The 27,205-nt window shown below is 52.8% G+C and overlaps 1 protein-coding gene across 2 annotated transcripts in view; it reads right to left on the bottom strand.

Moving 5' to 3' along the window:
* Positions 1-1,501: 1,501 nt before the first annotated feature.
* Positions 1,502-27,205, bottom strand: part of TENT4A (terminal nucleotidyltransferase 4A) — a 44,890-nt gene continuing 19,186 nt past the window's right edge. The window contains exons 2-13 of one of the 2 annotated variants that reach the window (XM_060146852.1): positions 20,249-20,372; positions 19,384-19,430; positions 18,388-18,508; positions 15,703-15,810; positions 14,551-14,679; positions 11,765-11,978; positions 9,733-9,859; positions 8,676-8,776; positions 7,913-8,085; positions 7,312-7,470; positions 5,284-5,448; positions 1,502-3,758 (exon numbers count right to left, since the gene is read on the bottom strand). In XM_060146852.1, coding sequence (XP_060002835.1) covers positions 3,564-3,758; positions 5,284-5,448; positions 7,312-7,470; positions 7,913-8,085; positions 8,676-8,776; positions 9,733-9,859; positions 11,765-11,978; positions 14,551-14,679; positions 15,703-15,810; positions 18,388-18,508; positions 19,384-19,430; positions 20,249-20,372 — 1,663 coding nt within the window. In that variant the 3' untranslated portion in view covers positions 1,502-3,563. The remainder of the gene's footprint in view (positions 3,759-5,283; positions 5,449-7,311; positions 7,471-7,912; positions 8,086-8,675; positions 8,777-9,732; positions 9,860-11,764; positions 11,979-14,550; positions 14,680-15,702; positions 15,811-18,387; positions 18,509-19,383; positions 19,431-20,248; positions 20,373-27,205) is intronic. The other variant, XM_060146854.1, reaches the window with a different exon arrangement.

Below are 27,205 nucleotides of genomic sequence, written 5' to 3'. Positions count from 1 at the left end.
CCCTGCTCAGGGAACTAAGATCCCACAAGCCACGGATCTCAAACAAATAAATAAATAAATAAATGAAAAGGGAAGTCCTGGAGACGTGGCCGCGAGGGGTTTATCTGGAAGCCTGGGAGTCAGCGCTGATGGGCCCTGAGACAACGTGCTGGACGGGCAGAGGGTCACACTGAGGCTGAGCTGCAGTGGGACCCTCACAACAGCCGACGCTGGCTCGCCAAGTCCCGGGAGGACGCAGGGCCCCGCCGGGACAGCACAGGTACCGCCTCCCCGCTGAGCTCCCCGAGGCCCTGCTTACACTTCAGGTAACCGCAGTCTCCACGCCCCCGGCTTCCAGGCTCCCGGTGCAACTAACTGGCCTGTTCAGCCCCTGCTCCTCGGGGAGGCCTCAAGTATCTGCGGTCACACCATCCGAGCTCCTGCGGAGAGCCGTGGGCAGAAACCCCGAGGCGGCCAAGGGCGACCCCGCCCCCCGCCCATCACCCCGTCCACCAGGCGGCCTTACCAGCTCCACCTCCAGGCCGACCCCGGATCCTAAACCCGCACTGCAGCCCGTCCAGTGCCCCGAGCAGCCGTCCTCTCTCGCCTAGACCATCCCAGCACCATCCCCCAGAGGTGGCCGCAGTGTGGCACGGAGAGCCTCCCACCTCCCCTCGCGGCCTCCAGGCGCTCGCCCAGCCCACCGCCCTCCTATCTAGCTCCTGCACCCCGCCTCGGCCATCAGGCCTCCTGCTGTGCCCCTGATGCACCCAGCTCCCTGGCGCCACTCAGGCCCCGGGCTCCAGGCCGCCCCAGGCGGTCCTGTTAAGAAAAACACGCCCGTCACTCTTCACCTCCAGCCACGGCATCCTGCCCTGCTGAGGCCCTCGGCGTCGGCTGCTCTCGGAGGTCTCCTGCGGCCTCACTGGAACGTGGGTGCCTGAGGAGCAGGCCTGGCATCTCCAGACAGCACCTGCCCAGGGCACCCTCGGAAGGTGGAAGGACCCGCAGGAGCACTGGGCCCGTGACACCAGCCTTACGGCACGCCAGGCTCTACCAACCGGGTCCCGGAGCACCCCACTCGCGGGCCTCGCAGCCCGGGACAAGCGGCTCGGTCACTCGCTGGTAAGAAATGTCATACGTTTCCTTATAAATCCTAATCATCAGCTACATTAAGCCGCACCGTGATGTTCGGTGGTTTAAAATGCGTTATTTTGAAGTGATAATAATGTTGACCTCAGAGAGCCGTGGAAGAAACAGATGAGTGGTCGGGAAGTCAGTACAGTGTCACACCGCGCACAAAGAGCAGCATTTAAGTGGCTTTGGCGCACCCTGCCAGCCTAGCCTGTGGCGGGTCTGGTTCTCCTGCGCTCAGCCTGCAACCTCACCAGGTTCTGAGTTCACCGAACCAGTGGTAACACGATGGCCCGCCCTCCGAACTTAGAGAGGTCAAGGACATAAGCTGCAGGAGCCATAACGTAACATAAACCCCGCAAGGAAAGACACACTCAAACGCGACACCTCCTGGTTTCCAAAGTTTATTAAAAATCAAAGAATAGAAAAACTTTACATAAAAATATGTCAATTTTAGCTTCCACATTGTTGTCCACACACACAAAAAATCGAAACATGATATCCTGTTGTCAGGCCCGCGGCGTGTGGCCACAGGCAGCCGGGCCAATTCATTGGTTCACCGTGACGGGGCTGGAGCCTGGCGCCCGGGTCAGGGACTGAGGGTCCCGAGGCACACCCGAGGGCGCTCCCACGGTACCCCGCAGTCCCCCGCAGCGTTTCCTTGGAGGAGGGTTACAGTCAATATTGCTAACGCGTAGAGATTAGTACAGGCCTACGGATCAGTCTTTATAAATATTTCTTTATCAATAGGTTCATGATTTAAATATCTTTAAATACTTTTGATAACCTCCGATCATCAAGAACTGCAGACAAAGTGTGCTGCTCGGCTCTGAGAGCCTCCCAGGGAGCCCTGCAGGCGCGGCTGGCCACTCTCAATGCACGGGGGCCAGTCCTGCTTCCAGGGGGCCCGCAGATGCAGTGAAGCTCTCTACACTCAGACCCCACTTGAGGACGCCCCGCTTCTGCATGTCACTGGGGTCACGGCAGTAAGCTTCTCGTCCCAACCTTCTCTGCTAGTGGCCTTCAAAGACCATCCCACCTGTAGCGTCAGCAGGGCCAGGACTCCCATTTTAAAAATGGGAGTCGGATGACCTAGAAGAGGCACCTAACTCCCAGGACGCCTGTGGTGCTCCAAAAACTCAGGGTGAGGCAGGATGGGTATATTAGTGTTCAAAAATGGGTAACAAAGACAGTGGCTGTCATGGCAGAATACACTTGCATAGTATGCCTGTATGCTTCTCAAGCCGGGCGCCAGCCACTCCGGGGCCCGACACTGGGCTGTGCTCTCCTGTGATGTGTTAAAAACCCCTCCACAGCGCACTGAGCAGCTCAAGTGCTTCTCCTATATTTGCTCTTAACAGAACGAATGCATACTGCTACAGATTCCACAATGGAATCAACATAATTCCTTTCTCCACATTCCTAAAACTGGGTACCATTGTCCGTGACGCTGTTCACCAGACCCATCATTTACAGGCTATGTTACTAAAACTGAGGCGTTTCAAAGTTCACATTTGCTTAAGATTTCATCATGTGACCACCTTTCCTCCCCACAGAAAGTTATACACTCTGGCACTCTAAATGCTGGGTCTGTCGTCTAGTTTAAAAGAACCAAACCCAAAACATTAAAACTCCACGGTCAGAGCAAGACAACAGACAGGCCGGACGGCAGAGCCGGCGGGCAGCTGGTCAGAAGGCTTCGGAGCCAAACCCCTTCGGAAACCCGCTGGGGGGGCGGGTGAGGGGGAGACTCAGCTCCTTCACCACGAACTGAGAGGCCTCACGTCTGACCAAAAGAAGGAACATAAAAATAAACCCCAAGCCCCTCGTTCGCGGTGTTCGTAACAACGCTCATCAGACAACCAGCCGACAGGATGAACCCAACTTAGAAAATGCAACTCGGGAAAGGATCTAAGCTCGTTTAAAAAAATTCCCTTCTCCCTTAAATATAACTTATGTGAAAATATGAAATTAAATAAAAAATATCTGAGTTATTGCACAAATCATAAATTTCCAATATTTACATAGAAAAACAGTTCTGAAATTTGAAACAAAATGTGAGGGCAGTAAAACAAGGATGACCTCCCAACAAATAACGGGGTTCGATCTCCGTTGCTCTGACAACGTGGAATGAAGTACCAACGCAAAGGACAGACACGGTACCGAGAAAGGCCAAGGCCCCGTCCGTCCCCGCAGCTCCTGGTCCAGCACTGAAGGGAGACTCCTGGGAAGGCAGAAGGCAGCGTCCACGTCCAGTGAGGCTCCACAGACGAGCACGGGAGCCGTTCTTCATGACGGACGTGGCCACCGCACAAGGAACATGCAGAGCGAGCAGCCGAGGGCGCCGGGGGCCCGGCTGGCGTGCTGGGTGCTGGTCTCAGGTCCCGGGGGCGCCAAGGCCACCCAGCTCCAGTCTGGGAGGTGTGGGCCGGGTGGCGCCACCAGGAGTATTATCTGCTGAGACTGACGGGCAGGCTGTCCCTCGTGTGTGTGTGTTTTCTCCTCCTCCAGCCGGCGCGGTTATACTGGTGGTGCCCCCGGTTGCCCACGGGAGGCCGCACCCCTCCGCTGCCCACCGCACTGTAGCTGCCGCCTTGGCCGTGGCTGTGGGAGCCCTTCATGGACAGTTTCATGCCGCTGTGCTGCTGAGGGGACCAAGAGGGACACAGGGTTGGAGGCCATCCTGGACAGGGCCCACGTGGAGACCCGCCGCCTCCGTGGGCTGGGAGCCCGAGCGAGAAGGAGGCACGACCCCGCTGGGGGGTCTGAAGGGCGGCGGGCCCGCGGGCAGGGCTGCAGGCTGCGCACGGTGGCCCGCTGCGCGTGTGCACGTGACCCCAGACACGACGGGACCGACAGCGAGCCTCCGCTCACGCCTCACAGGGACTCCTGTTGCTACCTCCAGACACGGAGAACCACCCCTGACCCAGAGCTTTGGCAACACGAGAACTGTGGGCCTGTTTCAAACCACACGTGTTCATACCCAGATACGTCTGGAACCTCACTTCTAGCTGCTTCTACGTGTCCACAGAGATAAGAGGGTCCCTCTCACTTTCTCCCCCAGACTTCGACCGTGACATTCTGGAAACACACGAGCAGGTTCCGTGTCAGTGGGGTATGTGCAGGCTGCTCCCAGGCCGCCAAGCCCCACGCACAGCAGACCAGGGAAGACATGCCTGGTCTCAGGAAGGTTTCAGAGCAAAACCAGCAGAAGGGGGTTAAGAAGGAAAGCCAAAATGCTATTATTAAGGAAGAGCACTTTTGCCCTCTGCAAAGTTGTAATTTCATCCTGAGTATTTCTAACAGATCAGCGTAGCAAGCCAGGTAGCGACAGGATGGATAAATCCAGGAAGGAACGTTCTATTACTTAACTCTAAATGAAAAAGATAAGCAGGACTCAGTGACATAGGTCCAAAGAGCCAACCCTCAGGGATCAAAACTTACCGGCAAATGTGATTAGACAAGCAACAGAGAGCGCTGACCAGCGCGGAGGCGGACAAGCGCCGTCAGCCTGGGCACGTTGGCCTTCGGGCCTCGCACCCCGACCCCCACGCCTGGACACGGTCATGGTTCTTTCCAACATCCTGGCACCTTAACAACGACCTGTCTTCCTGATACCAAGTTTCTAATGTGTGGGATCTGGACTTAGAGCAGCCACAGGGCAATGGACAAATGCATTTACAGGGACCACCCCACCCCGGTCACTAGAAAACCAATCGCACGCAGGCCCTGCCAGGCCCTCTGCCCAGGGCACCCACGGCAAAGAACAGGGAGGGAGTGAAACTGTGGGAAGACAACACTGCTCACGGCGTGATCGTTCCTGGTTTCATCATCTGCTTCTTGAAAACCAAAGTTCTTTTAGCGTGTAAATTAACAGAAAAATGGGAAATCAAAATATTCTTCGCTTCAAACATAATTTTTATGCTAACAAATTCAATAGAAAAAAGAGATGCATGATGAATTAAACTATACGAAATTTTAAAATAATTTCTTAACACTTGTAAAGTTTTGTTTGTTACAAGGGAAAGCAAACATGAAGCTGAATGATCAAAGAAAAAAAAAAAAAAGAATCTCTGTGGAATTCCCTCTCTGGTGGAGAAAGCATTAAGCACCGGGCTATCACAAACCTGCTTGGTGGGAACCCAGGACCCGGGCGGACAGGACTCATACCTTGTGATACAGGTGAGGGCTGGAGAGCACGTTGGGCGGCGCAGATGGGACGGCCGGGGAAGACACGTGGTGGACAGCTTTCAGCGCCGGAGCTCCTTCGATGCCAGCTGGTCTACAGGGCACGGGGGCCACCCCGAGCGTTGGTGGAGGTATAGTAAACCTGGTCTGGGAGAGAACGAGCAGAGACGTCCATGAGGCACCAACGCAACACAGGCTAAACCAGCCCGTCCTTACCATGGGCGCCGACGAGGGTGCCATTTGCAAACAGGCCGCTTAGCTTGTGCCCGACTACAACATCTTATTTTGAATCGGACACATTCTATACTCTGAAACAGCAACGACGATGTGAAGTATGTCCAGTCACCCAAGTCGTGAGGTTTTAATATTCACCGAAGACCAAACAACTCAAAAACATTACAGGCATCAAAATACCTGTACCCCCTGGTCTCCAGAAAGAGCCCTCAGCAAGGCAGATGACAGGCGTGAGGCTGGCCCGAGCGAAGGCCCACAGACGGGGTGGACACCCTCCCCGCTCTCGTCAGAGTCCCCAACGCTTCCGTCTTTTCATCACTGGCCCGTCACGGGGCAGAGGTGCTGGCGGGAGCCCCTCCACTCTCAACAACTTCACTTCTCTCGTCTTGGAAGTGGATGCATTTGCCCCAAAGACCTCTGGAGCGTGACCGGGGCCACCGGGGCAGCGGCTGCAGCAGGAGCTGGGGCCTCAGGGGTGCGCTCGGGGGCTGCAGGGCACACACAGTGCCCCTTCCTCACACCTCCTCCCCCCCCACCCCGGGGCCTGAGCACACCCGCGGCCTCTCCTCCGTGGGGGCTCTGCGGCCCCAGCTCTAAGTCCCCACTGCACCCCGAGTGGGCAGGGGAGACTGTACACGTGAGGTTTTCAAGTGGGATTTCCCTTAGTTACCCCACTGGAAGTAATGTTTGAAGTATGGGAATACAATGAGAAAATGGGCTTTGAGCCTCGTCTTAAAACTTGAATGACCTTAGCTTCTGCCTCACTCACTGTCCGTGCGGGTGACAGATGGGACCCGGCACAGCATGTGGCCCTGACCATCCCCCCGACATCCCCAGCATCCTGGAGGGAGAGCACGGGCAGCACGGATCGGCACGCAGCTCTCGAGGAGCTGAGCCCGAGGAAAGGTTAGAGCCAAGTTCATCATTTGTGGCAGTTTACTTTCACAGCACAGGCACCTGCCTCTTCATTTCACGCTTACGCAGCAACTGAAGGTTTCTGGGGGTGCTATGCTGACGGCCGCCTCCACGCATCCTGGGCCCGCTGCCCTCAGTCCCCGCGGCCTGAGGCGTGTCCCGAGAACGCCCCGCCTGGATGGAGAGCCAAGCAACGCAGAGGAACTCGGCAATACGTTCGCACGCATCCGCGTTGCTTTACGCTCAGATCATACCCCACACCGTAGAAACGGGTTCCACTTTAGAAGTCAATTAACGGGACGGGTTGTATATACGTGTAATTGATGTATATTTGCGAAGTAGGTACAAATTTAAAATATTTAAAATTAACTTTTACGCTCTAATTTTGTCTAAATTTTTTAAAAGAGGACATATTCAAATAGAAAAAGAACCTGTAAATACTGCCTAATGGATAACGTGGAGAAGTCAAAGTTTATATCAAAACTTAGTAAGAGTGTAAACACTGAGAATCTAGGGGAGAGCAAGGACAGTGTCCGTCTCTGCCCAGGGACGGCAGCGGAGTCCCTCTCTCAGCATGGCCCCAGGGAGGTGGCCTCACGCTTGCAGAAAAGCCACCTCGGTGCCCGGGAACCAAGAGTGCCCTCGCTGCAAACACAGGGCCTGGCGGGCCTCAACTGCACGGACGTCCCTTGAACAACGATTACATCCTATCCACCCACAGAAGATGAGAATTTCCTACAAGACGGAAGTGGAACTTCCAGAGACTTTTAAAGTTGCTTCTCTAAGTTCTACCGTATCAGCCAGTCCTACAGCGCAGGCAGCAGCTGGGAGCTGGTCCCGGGGCTGTCACCAGCCACGTACCTGGGTGTTAGTTGCCATGACCAGCGTCCTGGGCGTGGCCGACTGAGGTCTGCCGCTCGGCACGGGCAGGGCGGCAGGCAGGCTGGCTGGCAGAGGGGCAGGCACCTGGAGGCTGAACTGGCGCACGCCGGGCGTCGGGCCGGGGGGCGTGTCCGAATCCTGGGGGTGACAAGAGGATGGCTGCACCTGAGGCCCGTGCCCCTAACATCGACGGGAGCGGCCAAGGGTGAGCCCCCAGGGTCCTGGGATGTGGGCAGCCCCAGTCTGCCCAGGTCTCCCCCGAGTCATAAGACCTGGGCAGAAGAATGTAAGCGAAGAAGAACGTAAAGGAGATGCAGAAGAGACGCCCAGACTGCAAGGTCTTATCTCCCAGGAAGTGGGTGAGACACGACCCACGGCAGCCACGCTGCACGGGCCCACCGCTCCCGAGGGGCCTTGTGCCCGCCACCTGAGGCTCTAGGCACAGCGGGGACCGCTGGGCGCGCACGTGGGGTGGCCTCAGGCACACAGAGCAAGCGATAAAGCGAGGGGGGCAGAGTTTAAACTCACTGCTGCGGGCGTTTTCCACACACACACACACACCCCCAGCAGAAACACTCACGATGTCGCTTCCGGAGAGCGAGGACACAGAGGAGGCAGACGAGCCGGAGGACAGGAGCTGGGGGCTGGGCAGGGACAGGGCCAGGCGTGGGCCGCAGGGCGACTCGGGGTCCCGGCGCGGAGGCTGCTCCCCCTCGCACGTGCCCGTCCGCTCGGTGGTCTTAATCCTGTCGTCTGTGGAGGGAAGACAGAGCTGTCACGCACCTCAGCCCGAGGGCCCCGCCGCGCCTTAAACGCTGCTCAGGGGCCTGACAAACCGCATTTCTAATTTACTTCGTTTCGAATAATTTTTAAAATTACACTTCAGTTACTGGAGAACATTTAAATAGGCCTGGAACAACGTGGATGTACAGTTTCATCTGGAAATTGCACAAACCCTGATCACGATGTGCTCTAGGTATAAAAACACACTGGATTTCAAGGGCACAGTACCGAAAAAAAAATCTCAGTAACTCTGTATATTGACTACCTGTTCAAATGTTAATATTCTGAACACCAGAAGTTGAATAAAATATATTATCAAAATTAATTTCACCTGCTTCTTTCCACGCTGGCAATGCCGTTACCAGGAGCTTTAGAACTGCACGTGTGGCACACACGTTATTTCTACTGTACAGCACTGGCCTAACCTTAACAGTTTTAAATGAAACTCTCACAGAAAGCGCGGTGCCCCTGGAGTGAACAGTTTACCACCAAGGGACAAAGAGACACTGCTGCACCGACGGGTCAGGCGGCGCAGCAACGGCCCTGGGCTGGCCTCTCACCGGCGTCTGGCGGCGCGTGGGCCCGGCCGCCCCACTTCTCCTTGATCCACGCCCGGTAGTCGATCACCTCCTGGGTCACCTTGATGATCCTCCCTAAGGTGCTGCAGCAGGAGGACACGGGCAGTCAACAGTCCTTCCCAGCAGCTACTTTACATTTTAACACAGAACCTCACTAAGCGAAAGGCGGGCAAAGAGCTGAAATAATTTTACAAATCTGTATGACTTCCGGGGTTTGAGCCCAAACATACTTTGCAATCACAGTACAGAAAAAATGGGTGCTCTTAGGCAGACATCCTTGGACCTACGTCTATCTACAAAAGACCGCTGAAGCCCGGGGCCGAGTAGGGAAGCCCGCCCTCCCCAGCCCCAGTGACCACAGGGGTCCCGTTTCCCAGCACTCGGGCGAGACAGCGAGAGCCCAGCACGGGCCCAAAGCTCTGCCTGCAAACGCTGAGTGGTCTGAGGCCGCAGAGCCCTGTGCCACCACCGCTGGGGCCAGGCCTCAGAGGCCACTGCCTCCATCACCTGCCGAGGATGGAGGTGGCGGTCGTGCTGCGGTGACCACTGGTGACCATCACCTCAGCCTTCCTCTCAACTCCCCTCTCCCCTCCCCCCAAGTCCCTCCACCTCCACCACAGCAGCAGCATCTGGGCTCAGAAAGAAATATTGCTCATCGCCAATCAAAGCATACACCACGAGAGTGCACACTCAAAACGGGGAATGGGGGACAAGTGTGCAGGAAGGGGCCAGGGCGGGGGGCAGACGTGTCCCTCGGAGCTGAGCACCCACATTTTGGAGACGGCCTGAGAAAAAGCACCACGTGCCACAGCTTTAAAAGCCAGAAATGAGCTCCCCAAAACTAACACCCTGAGAAAATGTTAACTCCCTAAATAAAAAATTTTCCACCCTTGAGCACGCTGACCATCCTGAACTCCTGAAAGGCCTTCCTTTACCAGTATTTCCCAGTTCTCCCAAGATAGGGTGGCACACCCGTCAACAAACGATAGAGGCCAGGGCGCCGGTGCAGCAGAGGCTGCGGCACCCAGGACAGGGCTACCTTTCGGAATCTCTGTTGGGATAGGACCTGGCGAGCGGCGACACGGCGTGGCTGAGCACGATGTAGGCGTAGTCGAACACCTGCTTCACTTGCATGGCCCCGTAGGAGCTCCGGCCCACGTCGTTCCCTGAAACAGAAAGGTTGCCGTGGGAGCTGCGACCCAGCCGCGTGGTCCTCTCGCGTGAGCCTTTCCCACACAGGCTCCCAGCCCTGAAACACCCTCCAGACCTCCCAGCACAGCTGGATCGGGCGCCAGGAAGTGCACAGCGTCCACCGCCGTGGGCAGCTGGGGGCGTTGCAGCCCGAGGGCCCCTCTCACCATCAGATCAGGATCCATGTCCGTTAAAGGAGCCGTCATTCATGGAGACGGAGTGACAGCTCCTCAAACGGTAGGGTCACCCCCCGGATGGCAGGAAGCGCAATGGAGCCAAGGCACAACCTTAACCAGACGGCCAGGGCCTGCCCGAGAGGACAGGTCAGCCTGAGCCCCGCACCTGTCAGCACCGAGGGGGCCTGAAGGAGCAAACCCTCGAGGACAGAAGGTGCCAGGCCAAACTCTTGGGTGGATGGCAAATAAAGACGAAGCCGCCACTGAAGTCGGCAAGAGCCACAGGCAAGGAGCTGACTTTTGTTAAGAATGGCAGGGTTTCCAAGTTTAATTTTGACACGTAACTCGCCCTTCACAATTCAGGTGAGGGTGTTTTTTAGGAGATATAGCCTTAAGTACTGGAATTGTCTCCTTTCCAGGTTTAATAATAATGTAACCCAGTAACTGTGGGTTTTCATTTTTCAGTTATATTTCAGCAAACACTGAAGACCAAGGAATTGCCTGCCATTTAACTGATCCAAACAGACAAACCGGTGAGAGAAACCTGTCCTACTGGGCTGAGGGGTAAGCACCTGTGTGGACTACAGCGCTTACAGATCACAGAGGAGAGTCTTTCAAAAGATTTTTAAGACATAAATTTCATACCCCAGAAGCCACAAAACAAAACAGAAATCATAAATTTGAGGATGTTGGAAAACATATACAGGAGCAAAACAATAAAAAATACCAAATACAGACACAAGAGACAAAAGTACAGCATGTCAACAAAGAAAGGCTTCCCTGACGCACAGAGGACCTTACAAAGTCAGTGAGGACAGGCCAGCAGACAGATGGACAAAGCACATGAGCTCACACAAAAAGTAACACAAAGGGCAGTGGACCTGGAGCTAACAATCTCCACCACCCTTCCTGTCACTTGTCTGTCACTGACTTTATCACCAACAGTAAGTACACTGTGTCACCTAATAAATGCTCGATAAACATTTTGTGCAATTGATAGTAACCATGTGTTTAACCTCACTCATCATTAAAGAACTGTAAGGTACGTGACAACGTGTACTGCACGGTCTCATCAGATCGGCAAAGATTTAAAAGACGGTCACCAAAGGTGTGGGTGTAAAGCATCCTAACCTGCCTCGGGGTCTGCAAGGAGGAAGCCCTTACAACGAACATTCCCCATGCACAGAGGAAAAGGGTCTTGCGTGCATTGTTTAAATAAAATGACAAGCTGCAGTCTGTTGGTGTTATGTGACGCCATTCAATTAATAAGGAGGCAACAATCGATGTTAATATCCACGTATGGAAAACTGGAGAAAAACACATCAAAAGGGAGGGGATTGTGGCATACTTCACTTTTCTATGTGACAAACTTCCGGGAAGCAGATGGTTTATGATGGATACGTAACACTTTTCTATTCAGAAAAAATAAATTTTTTTTCTTAATTCTCACTTTCTATGTTCTTCTGATTACAGAAAGTAAACAAAGTTGCAACTTTACAGTACGTTAATTAGAAGCATTAAGAATGAATTCTGAACGTGCCACCATTGACTCTGTTAGTACAGGAGGAACCTACATCAGATCACATGCCCTCGGCTCAGTGTGTGTGTGGGGGGGGGGCGGGCGGGGGCCTGTGGATGCCCCTCCACACCCGGCTGGCGCGCGATGCCTCCATGCTGGGGCGAGTGCAAGGCGAGGGTCCTTACCAGGCAGCAGGGGGTCCTCAATGCACAGCATCGACGGCCTGTACCCGCTGGTCATGGCTTTCATGATCTCCTCTTTGGCGATATAGGCACCTCCTTCTTTTATTCTAATACCAGTTTTCAAGTAATTAAAATTTCTTCCGTAGAGTTCAAAAAATTCTACAAGAAGCATTCCAAGGTTTTCATCAGCTCTCCGGGCATCAATTCTTGGATGCAACTGTAAAAGCAAGGCATCCACGGTTTGTTCGGATTCTGGTCACTCTCTAGGGACAGCTGCGCGAGGCGGCCTTGGCTAGCCTGCCAAGGGCGCGCACAGTCGGTGGCCCTCCCTTGCGCACCAGCACCGTGAGGACACTCGCAGAGGCAGCCAGGAGGCACCAACAGAGCCTGGATATCTTTTGCCAATCAAGAGTGCTCAAAAGAAATAAAAGTTTCTCCTCTGAATTTTTATATTATACTTTAATTCTCTGAAATCTGTAACCCATATAGCTACCTCCTACACAGACATCTGATGAACTGCAAATTCCCCAACACTGATAAATAAGTGGACCACATTCTGCACAATTTAGAGTCACCCAGATGGTGGAGGTGCTTTCACGGATTCTAATCTCAATTCCATTGTTCTGAAATACAGCCAACAGGGGGCAGTGTGAGACTGAACAGTACCACAGGGCAACGTGAGACGGTTAATGTTAACTGTGTGTGGTAGTGAGCACCGCATCAGCACCGCATCCTGATATTTACAGTACATTCACAGCCCTGCCCGGGCATACGGGTGCGCGTCAGCCTCGGCTCCACACCACGCTTTCTTGAAGCAGGTAATGGATTTATTCTGAAGCTCCAAGCCCCTGTCTACTGACCCCACCCAAGTGTCACTAATTTAAGAGGCTCACGAATGTGAGCAACAGGGACCTGCACTGCCCACTGTGACGGCCACGAGCCGTACGTGAGTGTTTATATTTAAACGAATTAAAACAAACAAACTAAACATTCAGTTTGCTGGTCTGCTATAGCCACACTGCCAGCGCCCCGTAAGCACACATGGCCATGCTGCTGGACCGAGCAGACAGCACTGCCCTCACACAGCAAGTCACACTGGACAGCAGCAATCAAGAAAGGACGGTCAAGTTCGAAAGGACGTAGAAGTCCGAGTCCCAGCAGAAGCACAAGGGCTGAAAATGTTTATAGCACAGGGCTCCTCAAGGAAATACGGTTTCCAAAGCCTGCAGGTGTTTTCAGGGTTCGGAAGACCTTACAAAGGCACAATGCTGCATTCTTACTTTTGCCTTACCTTCTCCCTTCCTTATTTTCCTGGCCTTAGTCAAAAATCATCCAGCTGAGAGCCCACCCGGGGCAAGGCTGGGCCTCCTGACCTCAGTGAGCCGTGAAATGAACACAGACGCTACAGCAGTCACGGCTTTGAGGCAGGGCGGGCAAGGCACCGAGGGGCGGGCAGGGGATAGCGGCAACCCCGCCCCGGCCAGGTGCGGCCTCCATGGTCACTTCAGACGGGGAGCCCCGCACCACAGAAGTGGGCAGTGGTCCGTTACAAGGCTACTGGAAGAGTTTCAATCAGGAAAACAGGAGGAGATAAATTAAGCGCACAACGTCGTGCTCTGTTCAAAATAATGTCCGGGGCTTCCCTGGTGGCGCAATGGTTGAGAGTCCGCCTGCCGATGCAGGGGACACGGGTTCGTGACCCGGTCCGGGAAGATCCCACATGCCGCGGAGCGGCTGGGCCCGTGAGCCATGGCCGCTGAGCCTGCGCGTCCGGAGCCTGTGCTCCGGAATGGGAGAGGCCACGACAGTGAGAGGCCCGCGTACTGTAAAAAAAAAAAAAAATAATGTCCAAAAACTCGGGAAGAACGGCTACAAGGGCAGCATCTCCGAGGTGAAAGGGGAGGCCAAGGCAGTGTCATTAGAACGGTAAGAAAATGGGCGCGGAACTCCATTTTCACTGTTCTTACAGCACCTCTGCAAAAACATGCCAAGGAAATCAACATGGTGAAAGGCGCTGTGACCAGCAATCCTACCGTCAGCTGTACTAATGACACTGAGAAAAATGACCAAATTCTGGACATAAAACCACAAATGCAAACCTGCTGATAAATATGGAGGACGGTGCTGTGCAGCTAGAACACAGGCGCAGTCCTTCATTCCAGTAAATTTAAACGGGGCAATTCATGTCTCCGTTAACTTAGAGAATATATGTCTAAAAAGTAGTATAAGTATAGTTTATCACAGCATTTAATACTTAGGAAGGTTCTCTCTTGATTGATTTTTCCATGGTACTCAACAAAATAAGCACAACAGATAATTAAAGACAAAATACTGACTTTTCATCACTCAGAAAAGAAAGCCCTCTTCAGTATTTTTTTACCTTCTGTGGTAGCCAACTATTTTTCTGAGACAAATTTTGCAGTATAAATCATAGTCAAGAACGGAGAAAAATAGTGTTTCACTGTCCCTCAAGGCATGAAATTTTTCTAAATATAAAGAGTGTTTCCTTCAAGGTTAGATCAATATACACCCGATTGACAGAACGAGATAAGCCCTCTCTCCAACAGTTAAATCGGATACAAAAATAAGCTACGAAGGAGCAAAGGAAATAGTATTGATCAAAACAGAGTTTTATGATGAAGACTAGAAGTCAATTTCTACCACACCAAACAGAATACCGAAGGGACAGCGAGGAGCTGGGACCCATGAAGCAGCCGGTAAGAGCGTCAAGGAAGGGCACTCCCACGGAAGCCTCAGGGTCAGGGGTTCTCGAGAGAAAGCACACTCACCTGCAGAAAGCTGATGGCCATTAAAATTAGGCTGTACGAGCTAATTCCACCTGTAAAAACTTCATTCAGGTCCCTCTGCAGGAGGAACTGTTTCAGTACTAAAATCAAGTAAGGCAGCAATGAATATTTCTGCAAATTCCAAAAGAAAAACATCATCTGGTTAGACTCTGTAGCTTTGAAGGCTTCTCACACAGCAAATTCCACATGGCAGACAGGAAGCTCCCTTCATCCTCTTGCCCCTCGGAAGGCTCAAGGCCAATCATCCTCACACCGTAGGGGCCTGAGAATGAATTATGTGAGGGGCTCGTCAGGGCCACGCTGGGCCCCCCCCCCCAGGTTATGGCTCAGCAGGGGTGAGGTGGGGAGCCTGCATGGAGACCCCAAGCCCAGTGGGGCTGGGGAGAGAATGAGCCTCTCCTCCCAGTGTCTCCCCGCTCGCCGGCGCCCAGCGCAGGGCTCTGCGGGTGGGTGTGCGGCAGTGCGCAAACGCCAGCACTCAGAAGCACCCGTGAGAGGGGCAAGGGGGGCAGCAGGAGGCCAGCAGAAGGCAGCATCGCCAAACGCAGGGCGAAGGGTGGAGGGCAGAAGGGCTGAGAAGTGGGTGGAGGGATGTGGAAGCTCCTGCTGCTTTTCCTGCTCTGCTGGGGTAGAAATGACCCTTCAGGCAAGCGGGATGGTGCAGAGGGAAGGGGAGCACGTGGTCCCGAAACTGTGGGCAGAGGCAGGGTCCAGATGATGGGGCTGGGGTCGCCTCGCCACCTCCACGGCAACAGGAGGAAAGGACTCTCCATTTAACTGCACCACACACCTGGTCAGAGTCCAGTGAATGCGTCCCATCCTTAGGCACTAAGACCACCCAAAGTAAGTAAATCTACATACACTCCACTATGATGTACTCAACTTGCAATCAGGCACGCTGAGCTACAGGGATGGTCATTTTGTAATAACTAGAAAGAATATTTCAACAAAGTGCTCTAAAATAATGCTCGAGTGTATGAAATGGTTAGCCAAGGAAGGCAAATCTGCAAAACAGCTCTGTAGTTTCGAAGTGTCTCTGGAAATAGTACTGTAGGATAAATTCAACTGCTACAGTCTTTGTCATTAAAGATTATCACCCCTGGTTTTTACTGTGCTAACTTGCTGAGACAGCACCTTCATGTAATTCTTGATGAACTCTGCTGCCCGGACCCCAGTCTCCATGTTAAAGCTGATGTCGACTTTCACTTCCGTCTCCTGGTCTGTGAGTTTTATTATCGGCACCTGCAAGGATTTAATTGTGCTTTAGAAAACAGAAAATTGTGCTTTAATAGGCAACGTCTTCCACGGTCAGGCATCAGATGTTTCCCAAGTTGTACAGAGGGTTTTTCTCCTTATACACAGAAGGGGCTTAGAGATCATGAACCCCAGATTGTAAAGATGAGAAGAAAAGGGACTTGCCCAGCATCAACCCCATGAGCCCCCAAGGCCGCCCCCCCATCCGACAACAGCTAGCGCTCATCTCTGCTGCCCTGCCGGCCTGACCCGGCGCCTCGCTGGTGACCGAGCATCAACCACGGGTTCTCTGTAGGACCTGTGCTCCCCAAGCCTGCCTACCGCGAGGGGAAGCCAGCTAAGGCCCTGTCCCCCCATGAGGGCCTGGGGATGGGCAGAGCTTTTGGTCCCCAAATCACATTTGCTAGAATTTCTGAAAGCGTTCAAAGTAACTTCAAAGCTGTTTTTTAAATTATATTTTGTACTGATATTGTTTTTCCAAACAACTCTATTGTGGGTTTTCATTCTTTAAGAAAATTTAACTTAAAAACATTTTTTTTCCCTGAAAATCAAGTAAAAGGCTATTCTGTAAATGCTCTCAGTAACAAGAATCATCACCAAAAGGCACCCAAAACCGGCCTCATAAAAGCTGTCCAAGCAACCATTCAGACCACACCTGCCCCACACAAAACTGTTCTTCCAGGAAAAAGGCAGCCCCCAAGGAACAAAAAGGACGTTCCTTCCGCCAAAACAATCGGGGTCTCACGAAAGGTTTAAAATGTCTGGAAGTCAACAGAGGAACACGCTCTTCAGTGCACACCTGCTCTGGGCTCTAAAACATATACACCTGGGGGCAAACTGCCCAGGACACGTGTGAGAGGGACAGGCCAGCAGGTGGTGACAGTCTCTCCTGGAGATCACCTCCACCACCAGGCAGGGCAAGGTCCAAGGAGGCAGAGGAAACAAAACACTTTCCCAAAGAACCGATCAAAACTGCTTCAGAAGGAGCCTATGGTCAAGGGCCCACACCTCCCGGACGTGGTAAACTCCTCAGGAGCCAGCATCTTCCCCGGCACCTCTGGACACAGCTATGAAGCCTCTTCTATACGCACAGCCTTTTCTCCCCAAATCACTCCTGGCACCCTCCTGCCTTACACACACACACACACACACACACACACACACACACACACACACACACACTCCCTCTCTCCCTCTCTCTCCCTCCCTCCCTCTCTCTCTCTCCCTCCCTCCCTCTCTCTCCCTCCCTCTCTCTCTCTCTCCCTCTCTCTCTCTCTCCCTCTCTCTCTCTCTCCCTCTCGCTCTCTCTCTCTCTCTCCCCCTCCCTCCCTCCCTCTCTCTCTCTCTCTCTCTCCCTCTCTCTCTCTCTCTCTCTCCCCCCCTCTCTCTCTCTCTCCCTCTCGCGCTCTCTCTCTCTCCCTCCCTCCCTCCCTCCCTCCCTCCCTCCCTCCCTCCCTCTCTCTCTCTCTCTCTCTCTCTCCCCCTCTCTCCCCCTCTCTCTCTCTCTCTCTCTCTCCCCCCCCACCCTCGCTCATGTGTTGAAGCCCCAGATTCTGGAGATTAGTAGTAACACTGCAATACTTATTTTGTGGTGGTTGTTCAAAATAGACCAGTTTCCACCTTAAACACAGCTCTCACGCTGGGCTCAGGGCCCGTGATGAGATGCCGGTGAGGCTGCCCGGCAGAGAGCACTGCCTGGCAACAGCTGACACTCGTGGAGGCCTACGACAGGCCTCCAGCAGCTGAGGAGGTGTGTGACAGCAATGAGGCCACCTGACCATGCAGCTCCTGCAGCATCTATTCAGCGCATGGTCTGTCCTCCAGAAAGTTCTGGAACCCAAGACATTCAGGCTGAGGCTCCTCAGCTGCTCTACACCTAAACAAGGACACCTGGTCAGAGACCACCGGCCACCCACCGTGCACTCTCGAGGGGCCAACACGACAGGACAAACGGCAGAGCCACAGAAGGGCAGAGCCGAGACTCTGATAACCTGCTCACAACAGGCAGGTAACACGGAGCTCCTGGGCTGTGGGCGGCCCTGGACCAGGGTAAACCTGGGCCCGCGCTTCCAAAGCCGCCTCATCTTCCATCTTCTCCCGAGGGAAGCACAGTTTTCACGTGTGTACAATTTTGGAACGATGAAAGGAACAGGCAAGCTTCTCTCTCTGAAGTGTAACTTGGCAAATGGTAATCCTTTTCTACGTGATAAATGCCACAGTCTAATCATTCTGCCACATTCTCCACAAAAGGCAGCCTCTGAATCTGTCTCGTTTCGGGTATTAATATCTTTTCCTTACGCGGCCTCACAAGAGACGACCCCATCATGCATTTTAGAGCAGGAACAGTTTGGTGCTCTCACAACTTGTACTTCAGATGGTGTCTAAACATTCTCAGCTTCAACTCCTAACCACAAAAAAATACAAGCGCGTTTACACTACAAGTAGGGAAGTCTTCAAACACGCAGCCAGAAACCGCTGGCCACATCAGCTAACCCCACGGGACGCAGGCTGCCTGCAGGCGCACAGAGCCCCTGCACGGGCCCGGGGCCCAGAACCCGCGCTTACCGTCGCCTTGTCGAGGACCTTGATGGAGCCCGGCTCGGCCACGCTGTGTTTCCGCAGGGCCTGCTCCAACAGCTGCAGCGGAGGGCGCTCCCATTTTCCAAAGACCACTAAGTCGATGTCGCTGGGTGGGAGAAAAGCGAGTGTGAGCCCTGCTCGCCTCCCCACACAGCGGCACACATGGCCGGCTGACCCGCACCCCGGCACAGGCCCGCAGGTCCTCCGAGAGGCAGACGGCGTGCCGGGAAGCCCCTCCCGCTTGGTGAGAGAGCGCAGCTGACGAGCCACTCGTAACAGAGGCAGAAAGCAAACGCTGACGGAGTCTCCCGCACCCCGAGGCAACCGAGGCCCTCACGGCTGCACTGGCCCAGGCTCCTGGACACCTCGAATCTGCCCAGCTCCCCGCTGGCCCTGCCAACGCCAACCCAAATCCTGAGACTGTGGCCTCTTTAGCCTCCAAGCGTTAACAGTGGCTTGGGAGAATATAAGCTTTTAATAAAACGATGCACATAAAACTAAGATACTGAAGCGTCCTTGACAAGGGTACACTGGAGAACGGCTTTAGAATGCAAACTTCTTTGACGTTTTTCTATCCAATAAAAATCCTTACAAAATACTGTTCAAGTAGAAGTTTGCTTGAATCTTCATTAAAACATAAGATGAACTTTTCAAAAACAAATCCAAAAGTTTCAGACCGTCTTCTACCGCGCTTCCTCCCATGGCTCTCACTTCCCCCCGCTCCTAGGAGCCAGCGCTCTGCATCCCACCACATTAAGTGCAAGAGGAAGAATGCAAAGCAGTCAGTTACCATAACGGTCATTAAATTTTTATTTCCTGCAATCTCCCCTCCGTGCTCCACCGTCTCTTCCTTTCGCTCGCGTCTCTAGCCTTAGCTCTGAATGCAAGGAACCTACTTTAACCTTAACACGCGTGCAGACACCCACCCGGCTATGCAGACCCAACCCTGGTCCTCCGCGCGGCGGTGCAGCTGGGCCTCACCTGGTGGGAAGATAGAGGCCCGTGCTGAAGCTGCCAAATATCTGCACCTGCAACAGAGAGGGAGCGTCTCAGACGCGGCCACGCGGACGGCCCTGCCCCGCCCCTTCTCACGCAGCAACACTGCAAGGGCCCAGCGGTCAAACAAACTCCTCTCGGTCTGTAAGGTAAACGCCAGCCCCGGAAAGGAATCTTCAACAACTCAGCACTAACGGGGCGTAACAATTCCTGGCCTCGCCCACAGCCCACAAAGCCAGGGCCTGCTGAGATGAGAGCCCCGCGGCTCAAGCCCGTGGAAGGTACAGGGCAGGGCTCTGTCCCAGGGCACCGAAGTGCAAAGCCGGAAGTGCTGTGTGTCACTGTGCCCTGGAGGGGAAGCCCGGGGCCGGCCAGAGGGCCATCTCCCGCTGGCCCCACACTCCAAGTGCCCACGGACCGCATCTCAACGTACACGCGTTCGCTCTCTGGAAAAGTAGTGTGTAGTTTCACAAAATGAAACACACACTAGGATGCGTGACACAGGGAAGAGGTAAAACTTCTCATCTTAAGGTAAACTTAAACCAGGAAGAATAACCACACTGTTCCAAAAAGGAATTCCCTCGGGCTGATGGTCCTCACACTTGAAGGTGTCAGAACCACCAAAGTTCGGCAGAGATCCCACCTGGGCAGGCCCAGGGTTTCTCACTGGGCAGGGGCAGGGCGCGTGCATCTCTAACCAGCTCCTCGGTAAGGGCGGCCACCCATCTCAGGACCCCCTGGAACCTGGAAGCATGGCCTCAGCCACGTCTGCACTGATCCACAGACACAGGCGGCCACAGGGTGCTGACATGAACTTGTAGCGACACAGAAGTGCAAAGGGTATACCCACATCAGCCGTCGGCCAAAGATCTTTAACCACAGTTTCGATCCTTTTCACCACCTCTCTTCTCATGGCTGCTTCTTCAGGACAAGGGGACATGAAGTTATAAAAGTCAATTATTTCCTCATGAAGTCTAGTGGACAAAACAGAAACAAACTAGAGTTACAATTAAGCTTAACCACACTTATTCTGCTGTTAGAGCAGCATGACACTAAAATATATTTCTGCCCACTTAAAATCCAGTTTCTTGTTCCCTCTGAAAGTATAGAATGAAATGAACACTCTGTGGTGGATGAAATTCCACGGTACGGTTTAGCACCACAGAGTAACACGAGCAAATTTTGTTGATATAAATATCAAAACTTTCAATTGGCATTTAAAGGCTTATTCAAAAGAAACATTTCAGGGACTTTACATGAACGAACTGAGAGAGCTCCATCCGTGAAAGATGGAGGGTGATCCCAACTGAGGCAGCGCAGGGAAACCCAGTGGGTTTCTCACCCTGTCCGGGCTGTGCTCTGCACCCGTGGGCACCCTCACTAAAGGTTCTGAGACAGGCCAGGCCAGGAAGACGTGTGTCCTCGGGAGCCTGGCGGCCCCAAGTCTCGACAGCCAGGTCTGCCTGGCCCACCAGCGGACAACACCCTAGACCCCGCACCCAGGGCCCACGACCACATCTCTCGGGCAGAGAGCCCCACTCAACTCAGCACTGGAGCAGCCCCCTCACGATTCCCGCAAGGAGGCCAGCACCAAGGTGTGCAGGGACACGAGTCAGTTCGGCCCTCTCTCCCTCTCGGTCTTTCCTAACAAAGGTCCAAAAAGCAATGGTTTCAGGAGAAAGGAGCGGGCTCCAGAAGCTGCCTCACACCCCTGCCCCAAAACTCACGTCTCCGCCAGTCCCCGGCGGCGGCGACGGGGAGTTAAGTCTCAGCTGAGGATCTGGGCCGCAGACCCAGGAAGGAAGCACAGGCCGCCCTCGGTTACTTTCAGGGATTTAAAGACGGGCAAGCAAATAACGCGATCCTAGGAATTACCTCAAGTCAAAGCTAGCTGCTTCCGTTCTAAGTTTGATTATCAGCACGGAAAAGAGAAGACAAAATGAAATTTGTTCAATAATACTACCATGTTAGTTAGCTCAACAGCTAGCAAGACAGTCCACCCGACAGCAGACAACACTTAACAGGACCTTCCAGTGCCAAACGACAAAGGTAAGGACAGGAGGTCTAACATCTCACCTGCCCTCGGCTCTTGTTTGAGGCCAACCTCACTCTCTCACCTTCAGGACTGCCACCCCCACTACTCACTTGAAGTGACCATCCTGACACTCAGTTTAAAAGCTACTCGAAGCCGCTGACAGCACACATGGGACACACACAGGAAATAAACTCCCGACACGCTTGTTCACGGTGCATCTGCAAGGTCAGTGAGGCCATCACTGATTGGAGCCCTGACATTATCACGTTTAATTTTTTAAAAAAAATCACGCAAAACTTCACCCCAAGCATGCTGCTGATTCAGCCATGAGTCCCGTTTTTAGTAAGCCCAAAAAGGTAGAAAGTCATGCAACATTAAAATGCAGTAATTTTTCCAAAATATCTACCAACTCCACGATTTACCAGGTCGAGCTTCTAACATCTCAACAACTACCCAGTGCCGACTACATCCTAAGCCTTTAACTGCATCTCTTCCAGCAGCTCAGCAGGCATGTCACGTCCGCGGCGTGGCCGATGGTTCCCAGCGCTCGGCAACGTCGTCAGCAGGACCAGATGTGTCACGTTAGTGACCACACCGGGGACCTCCCCCTGTTAACAAGTGACAGTAACACTGTCACCGGGCAGCTGTCAGGAGACAGCACAGGGCTCCTCGGGGCAACAGCATGTGCCACTGGACCAGCCGTCACCTCGCTGAGAAGTCAGTCCATCAAAGCACTAAGAGCACACGCTCTCCTGCAGCTCAGCGCTGCTCTGCTAACACCAGGAGTACAGAAGCATGGAGACGTCAGATAAGGATATGGGCCTAGAGCACCTAAGCAACTGGCCCAGAGACACGGAAGAAGGACAGCAAACCTGGTGTGGCAAAACCCTATCCACACCCCACAAATGTAACACATTAAAGCATCTAGGAGACAGGCCACTCCGATTTGCCAAAATGTCACTGCCAGTCTGCGCCTGCAGGGTGGAGAGAACTGTCACACGTGAAAGAGCAACATGAAAAGTCGCCCGTCAGCTTCCCAGGAGGCACGGACACGGCCCAGTGTGACAGTTTCAGTCTCGTCAGATGTCTGTTGACTTGCCTGTCACAGAGAAGGGCGCCCCTTCTCTGTGACAGGCAAGCACGCCTCCCTCCTGATTCAGGAGAGATGAGTAGCGAGGCCGCGGCGCGCCTACATCCCAGAGTGGAGTGCCCGCAGAGCACACGCCTCCTGATTTCAGAGTTGGGTTCCACCAGTAAGATACACTAATGAAACGCCTACCGGAAATTTGTATTAAACTGCATCTAAAAATTAGCAACGGCTGTAACAAATATTAGGAAGAGTATTTTTGCTTTGCCTTCTGGGAATGGAAGGGATCCTGCTGGCGGCCTGGTTGGACAGGGTGGCTCTGGCCCAGCCCCTGCAGGCTCTTACTCGAGGCAAGCAGGGACCGGGAGGCACTGCGCGACCACTGGGGCCACCTGAGGACCGCGTGGCTCTGGAGGGTGATGCACCACTGGTGCAGCAGAAAGACACGAGAAGGTCTAACGACCATCAAGAGGCCCGGGCAGATCCAAAGAGCCCTGCTGCTGCCTCCTCCGGCTCAGGCTCTTGGTGGAAGGAACGCAGAGAGGAGAGAGGAAGCACAGAGGGCTGGGAAGGGTGGGGCAGGCAGTGCAGTTGTGGGTTGGGGCAGCCCAACAGAGCCTGCAGGCGGGAGAAGCAGCGCCCCGCCCTCCAGCCGGTGTGGTGACCCGCCCCGGGCTCTGTCCAGGGAAGGTGACCTCCAGGGCCCTGATCTCAGCGCCGAACATCGCTTGCTTACGGTGAGCATTCAACCAGTATGTGTGGGATGAATCAAGTTTTGATAAAATGCATATTTTGCTTATGACTTTGTCACTTAAGATCTACCTTCCCTGTACAATGTCATCAAAAATCAACACCCAAGAAACAGTTTACCCCTGTACCGGATAACTTGCTTTGTTAGCAGAAATTACTTAAATGGCCAACTGTCCTTTTAAAAAAATGTAAACGGTGATAAATAAAGCAGCTGGGATTATTTATTCAGTACCACATTACACGTAGTTTCCTCACTTTAAGAAGCGACCCATGATGGTCAGGACAACACGCCTCCGCAGCAAGTGCCAGTGGCCGCGCGTGCGGCCATCGCCTGCGGCACTGAACAGACACACGCGCCTGGTTCTCCAAAGCGCTTTGCTGAATTATGTCTGTGAAAAGTTTTGATCTTTTCTACTTGAAAACGAGGACAGTTACTCTTCTCACATATCAGAACCTCAGAGGAAGCTCACAGATGACAAGACGTCTACATAAAACCACACCCAAGTCTCCTCCATGGCTCACAATTTAGTCACCGCATCTCCCAGAGCTCACGTCACTCCACTAGCTTTCAGCCTCCAAATCTTCCAAGGAAATTTCTATGCTGTGACCACCATGGAAAAATTCCTCCATCACGGGTCAGAGAGGTGGTATCTCAAAACCAGCAGGAACAACGATCGCCTGGAGGGCCCAGGCCACTTAAGAGGCCAGGGAGCACCTGCCAGGCCCCAGCAGAAGGCCCTGGGGAGACCTTCTCGGAGGGTTTCCTAAGGGGAGAGCTCCCACAGCCCTTTCCCCTTCCCCTTCCCTAGTCCCAGCGTGCTGGCCTGTGGCCGGCCTCCAGAACCGTGATCCCCGCAAGGCTGAGAAATGCAGCAGAGGGAGAAGGTCGGCTGGTACCCTGGGATCAGGGCACCATCACTCTGTTACTTTCACTCTTTGTAGCCAAGCCTAATCCTGACACAGCAGCGGAAAACCAATGAAGTTAGCTTCCTGCCTTGTTCTACATTTGAAAACATAACACAGACGCAGAGTTAAATTACTAAATGAAAACATCAGATAGAAGAAGTCAGGGGAAAAAAGCAAGGGAAATCATCAGCTACCTCGAACTTGAAGGAGGCCTTTCCAGACTCCAACACAAAAATGACAATCGCAACGCAAAGACTGAGAGAGTCAAATAATTACCAAGAAATTCTAACGAAAGACATGCGGAGTGTAAACAAATTAAAAAGCGAACGTCAAGTGCACATGTCAGAAGCAGGAAGGACTTGTTCAGAAAGACCAGGCCTCTCTCGGGCTGGACCTCACGCTCTGGGATCAGCTGACAACGTATCTCAAGAGAAAGGCATCCCTCGCTGAGCCCGGAACCCCACGCCTGGACACCTGGGCTCCAGACCCCCACACACACGCTCGCAGCAGGGCCGTGGGTCAGGACGGGCGCCGTCCGCCCACCAAGAAGAGCAAGGGGAGGCTCTGTGACAGACAGGTGACAGACATGCCCCGCATGCACGTAACCCAGGAGAAGGTCTAAGAGGCCACGTGCCAAGGCGGCCAGGCCTCCTCCTGCAGGTGACGGATGAGCTGGTGAGAATGGCCACCTCCTACTCCACACGCGGGCGCTGCTGGAATTCTGGGTTTTTACAAGAATGTACTCATCATATGCATAAATTTAAAAGTGAAGAGGAGAAAAGATGATACATTTTAGAGGGAAAACAACTGCCCGAGAGGATATTCATTACACCAGTGATTATATTTAACATTTGGAAACAACAAAACATTAAATACAACACAAAAAAGTCAACTATATTTCTAGATAACAAGATTACTTGTAATTTTTAAATTCTTTTTGCTTGTATTCATCTCCTAATTTTAACAGTGAATATTGATCGCTTAATTTAAAGAAAAGAACATCAAGTTGGTCAGGCTTCTAAGCCCTGACGCCACTCTTCCCATCCCGCCCCTAAACAGCAGCGAGGTTTCCAAGCCCCTCAGTGTACCTGGTGCCGACACCTCTGCCAGGCCCTAAAATCCATGCGGAGTGGGGAGGCACAGGCTGCGGACAGGACTCCTGTGACAACACAACGTTCTGCAAGCGGCTACCGGGCACCTGAGGCGTGGCTGCTACACCCTCCGCTCCCTCGTCTCCACCCCGGTGGCCGAGCAACGCTACGCTCAACACAGGCAGAGCAGGCGGCCCCAGGACCGCACGTTGTCTCTGCAACCCTCACTCCTTCCATCCCGTGAGTCGCCACCGTCCAGGAATGAGGGGCGGCTTCCCCAGGGGGCACAGGCCTCGCCTGGGGGCCTGGGGAGAGTGCACCCTGCCCACACACCTTCCAATGGGAGACAAGGGATAAAAACACACCCTGGTCCTGGGGCTCTCAAAGGTTCTCTAAGTAAACGTTTTAGAATCTTAGGGCTAAATGTGGACAAATAAGAGCCATGTCTGTCAAAAGCAAGCATTATAGTTCTTGATATAATTTAAACACATACTCACTGCTCCATTTACGAAACTAGGATTTAAGAGCCCGACAAGATGTTTGTAACAATGGTGCCTGATTAGAGCATTTTCCAAAGTAACTGATGTAATTGTGGAATTGAGCAAGGCTATTCTTTCATCATCACGAAAATGTACTCTTTTTTCCTTAACATTTCAACATGTCTAAAATTGGGATACATCTTTCAATCAATGGCTGAGCATCAAATCAATGCAAAACTAAATATTTTTCTTTCTTCATGGTACATTTCATAACAGTGCATCTCTTTAGGTTGGCTGATCTGCAGGAAGTTGTCTAGATGAAGTTTATATGGGGCTGGCCACAAAGTTCGCTCGGTTAATGAATATGTTGTTCAATAAAGTTCTTGGTGAAAATGAAAAAGGCGTCTCTCACTTAATACCGAACGAACTTTTTGGCCAACCCAATATTTCTGCCCTGTAAGAAAAAGACAACTTCGAATGGGTTGGGTTTTTGCAAGTAATAGCACCTCAAATCCAAAGAAATATGGGAATCAGAAGCTGACCACAAGGCATCTTGTGGGGAGAGGGCAGCAAGAGCAACAGAGAGGACCCACTGGCATGTGAGGCCCGTGCGGCCACTTTGCAGCCACGAGGCCGAGAGCGAACTCTGGAAACCTCCGCACAACGCAGCCCTCATCCTAAGCTGAGGACCCGAGTGCCCACACCACCGTGGGCCCTAAAGGGATAAGGCCGGCAAGGAGCGGCGCTCTGGATGGCTTTGTGTGGTGGTGGCTTGAGCCTCTCAAGTGGTCTCATCAGGTGGGGCACGGTGGGAAAGGTCTGCTGTCTGTGTGCAAAAGGAACCCTGCGGGCAGCGGAGGCAGGAAAGCGCCGCGCGCCTGATGCCTTGTCTCCGAGCAGTGGATTCTGAGACACTCTAGCCTTGGCTACTGGCCCATACAGACCACACGCAACTCTGAGAGTCAATCTGGAAGAATCTCAAATTGATACAACGCAGTGGAGCAAACGCTGAACTGATTCACTTCCTGGCTATTTTAAGAAAGATGAAAATGGTGAGACCAGAGTTTTCAGTGCATTTTAGTTTTCATCATGAAACTACTGGAAAACAAACTTCTGAACATTATTACCAAGCATGCTTTTAATCTAGATACTAGAAAATAAAGTTCACTGAAAATGAAAAAAGACATTTCTCATTTACAATCGCTCTCTTGTAAGAGGCCAAACCCATTCAAAAGGTAATGACTGACTTTTCAATTTTTAGTACATGTCCCAAATTAATTTTTGCTTTTGGTCCCAACTTATCAAGATCAGCAATGTTTCCGTATCTGTCTCAGCAGCTGGTATATGGTTGCTGTGAACATTTATGAAATCCAACTCAATGAGCTTTTTTAAAGAGCAAAACATGGATTGTTAAGTTAGAGAACCAAACTATCTACTTTCATAGCTAATAAAGCTATTC

The sequence above is a fragment of the Lagenorhynchus albirostris genome, chromosome 3 (assembly GCF_949774975.1).
Source record: "Lagenorhynchus albirostris chromosome 3, mLagAlb1.1, whole genome shotgun sequence".
In the NCBI taxonomy this organism is placed as follows: domain Eukaryota; kingdom Metazoa; phylum Chordata; class Mammalia; order Artiodactyla; family Delphinidae; genus Lagenorhynchus; species Lagenorhynchus albirostris.
The sequence above is the reverse complement of the archived record's forward strand: the minus strand, read 5'-3'. Positions and strand labels throughout refer to the sequence as shown.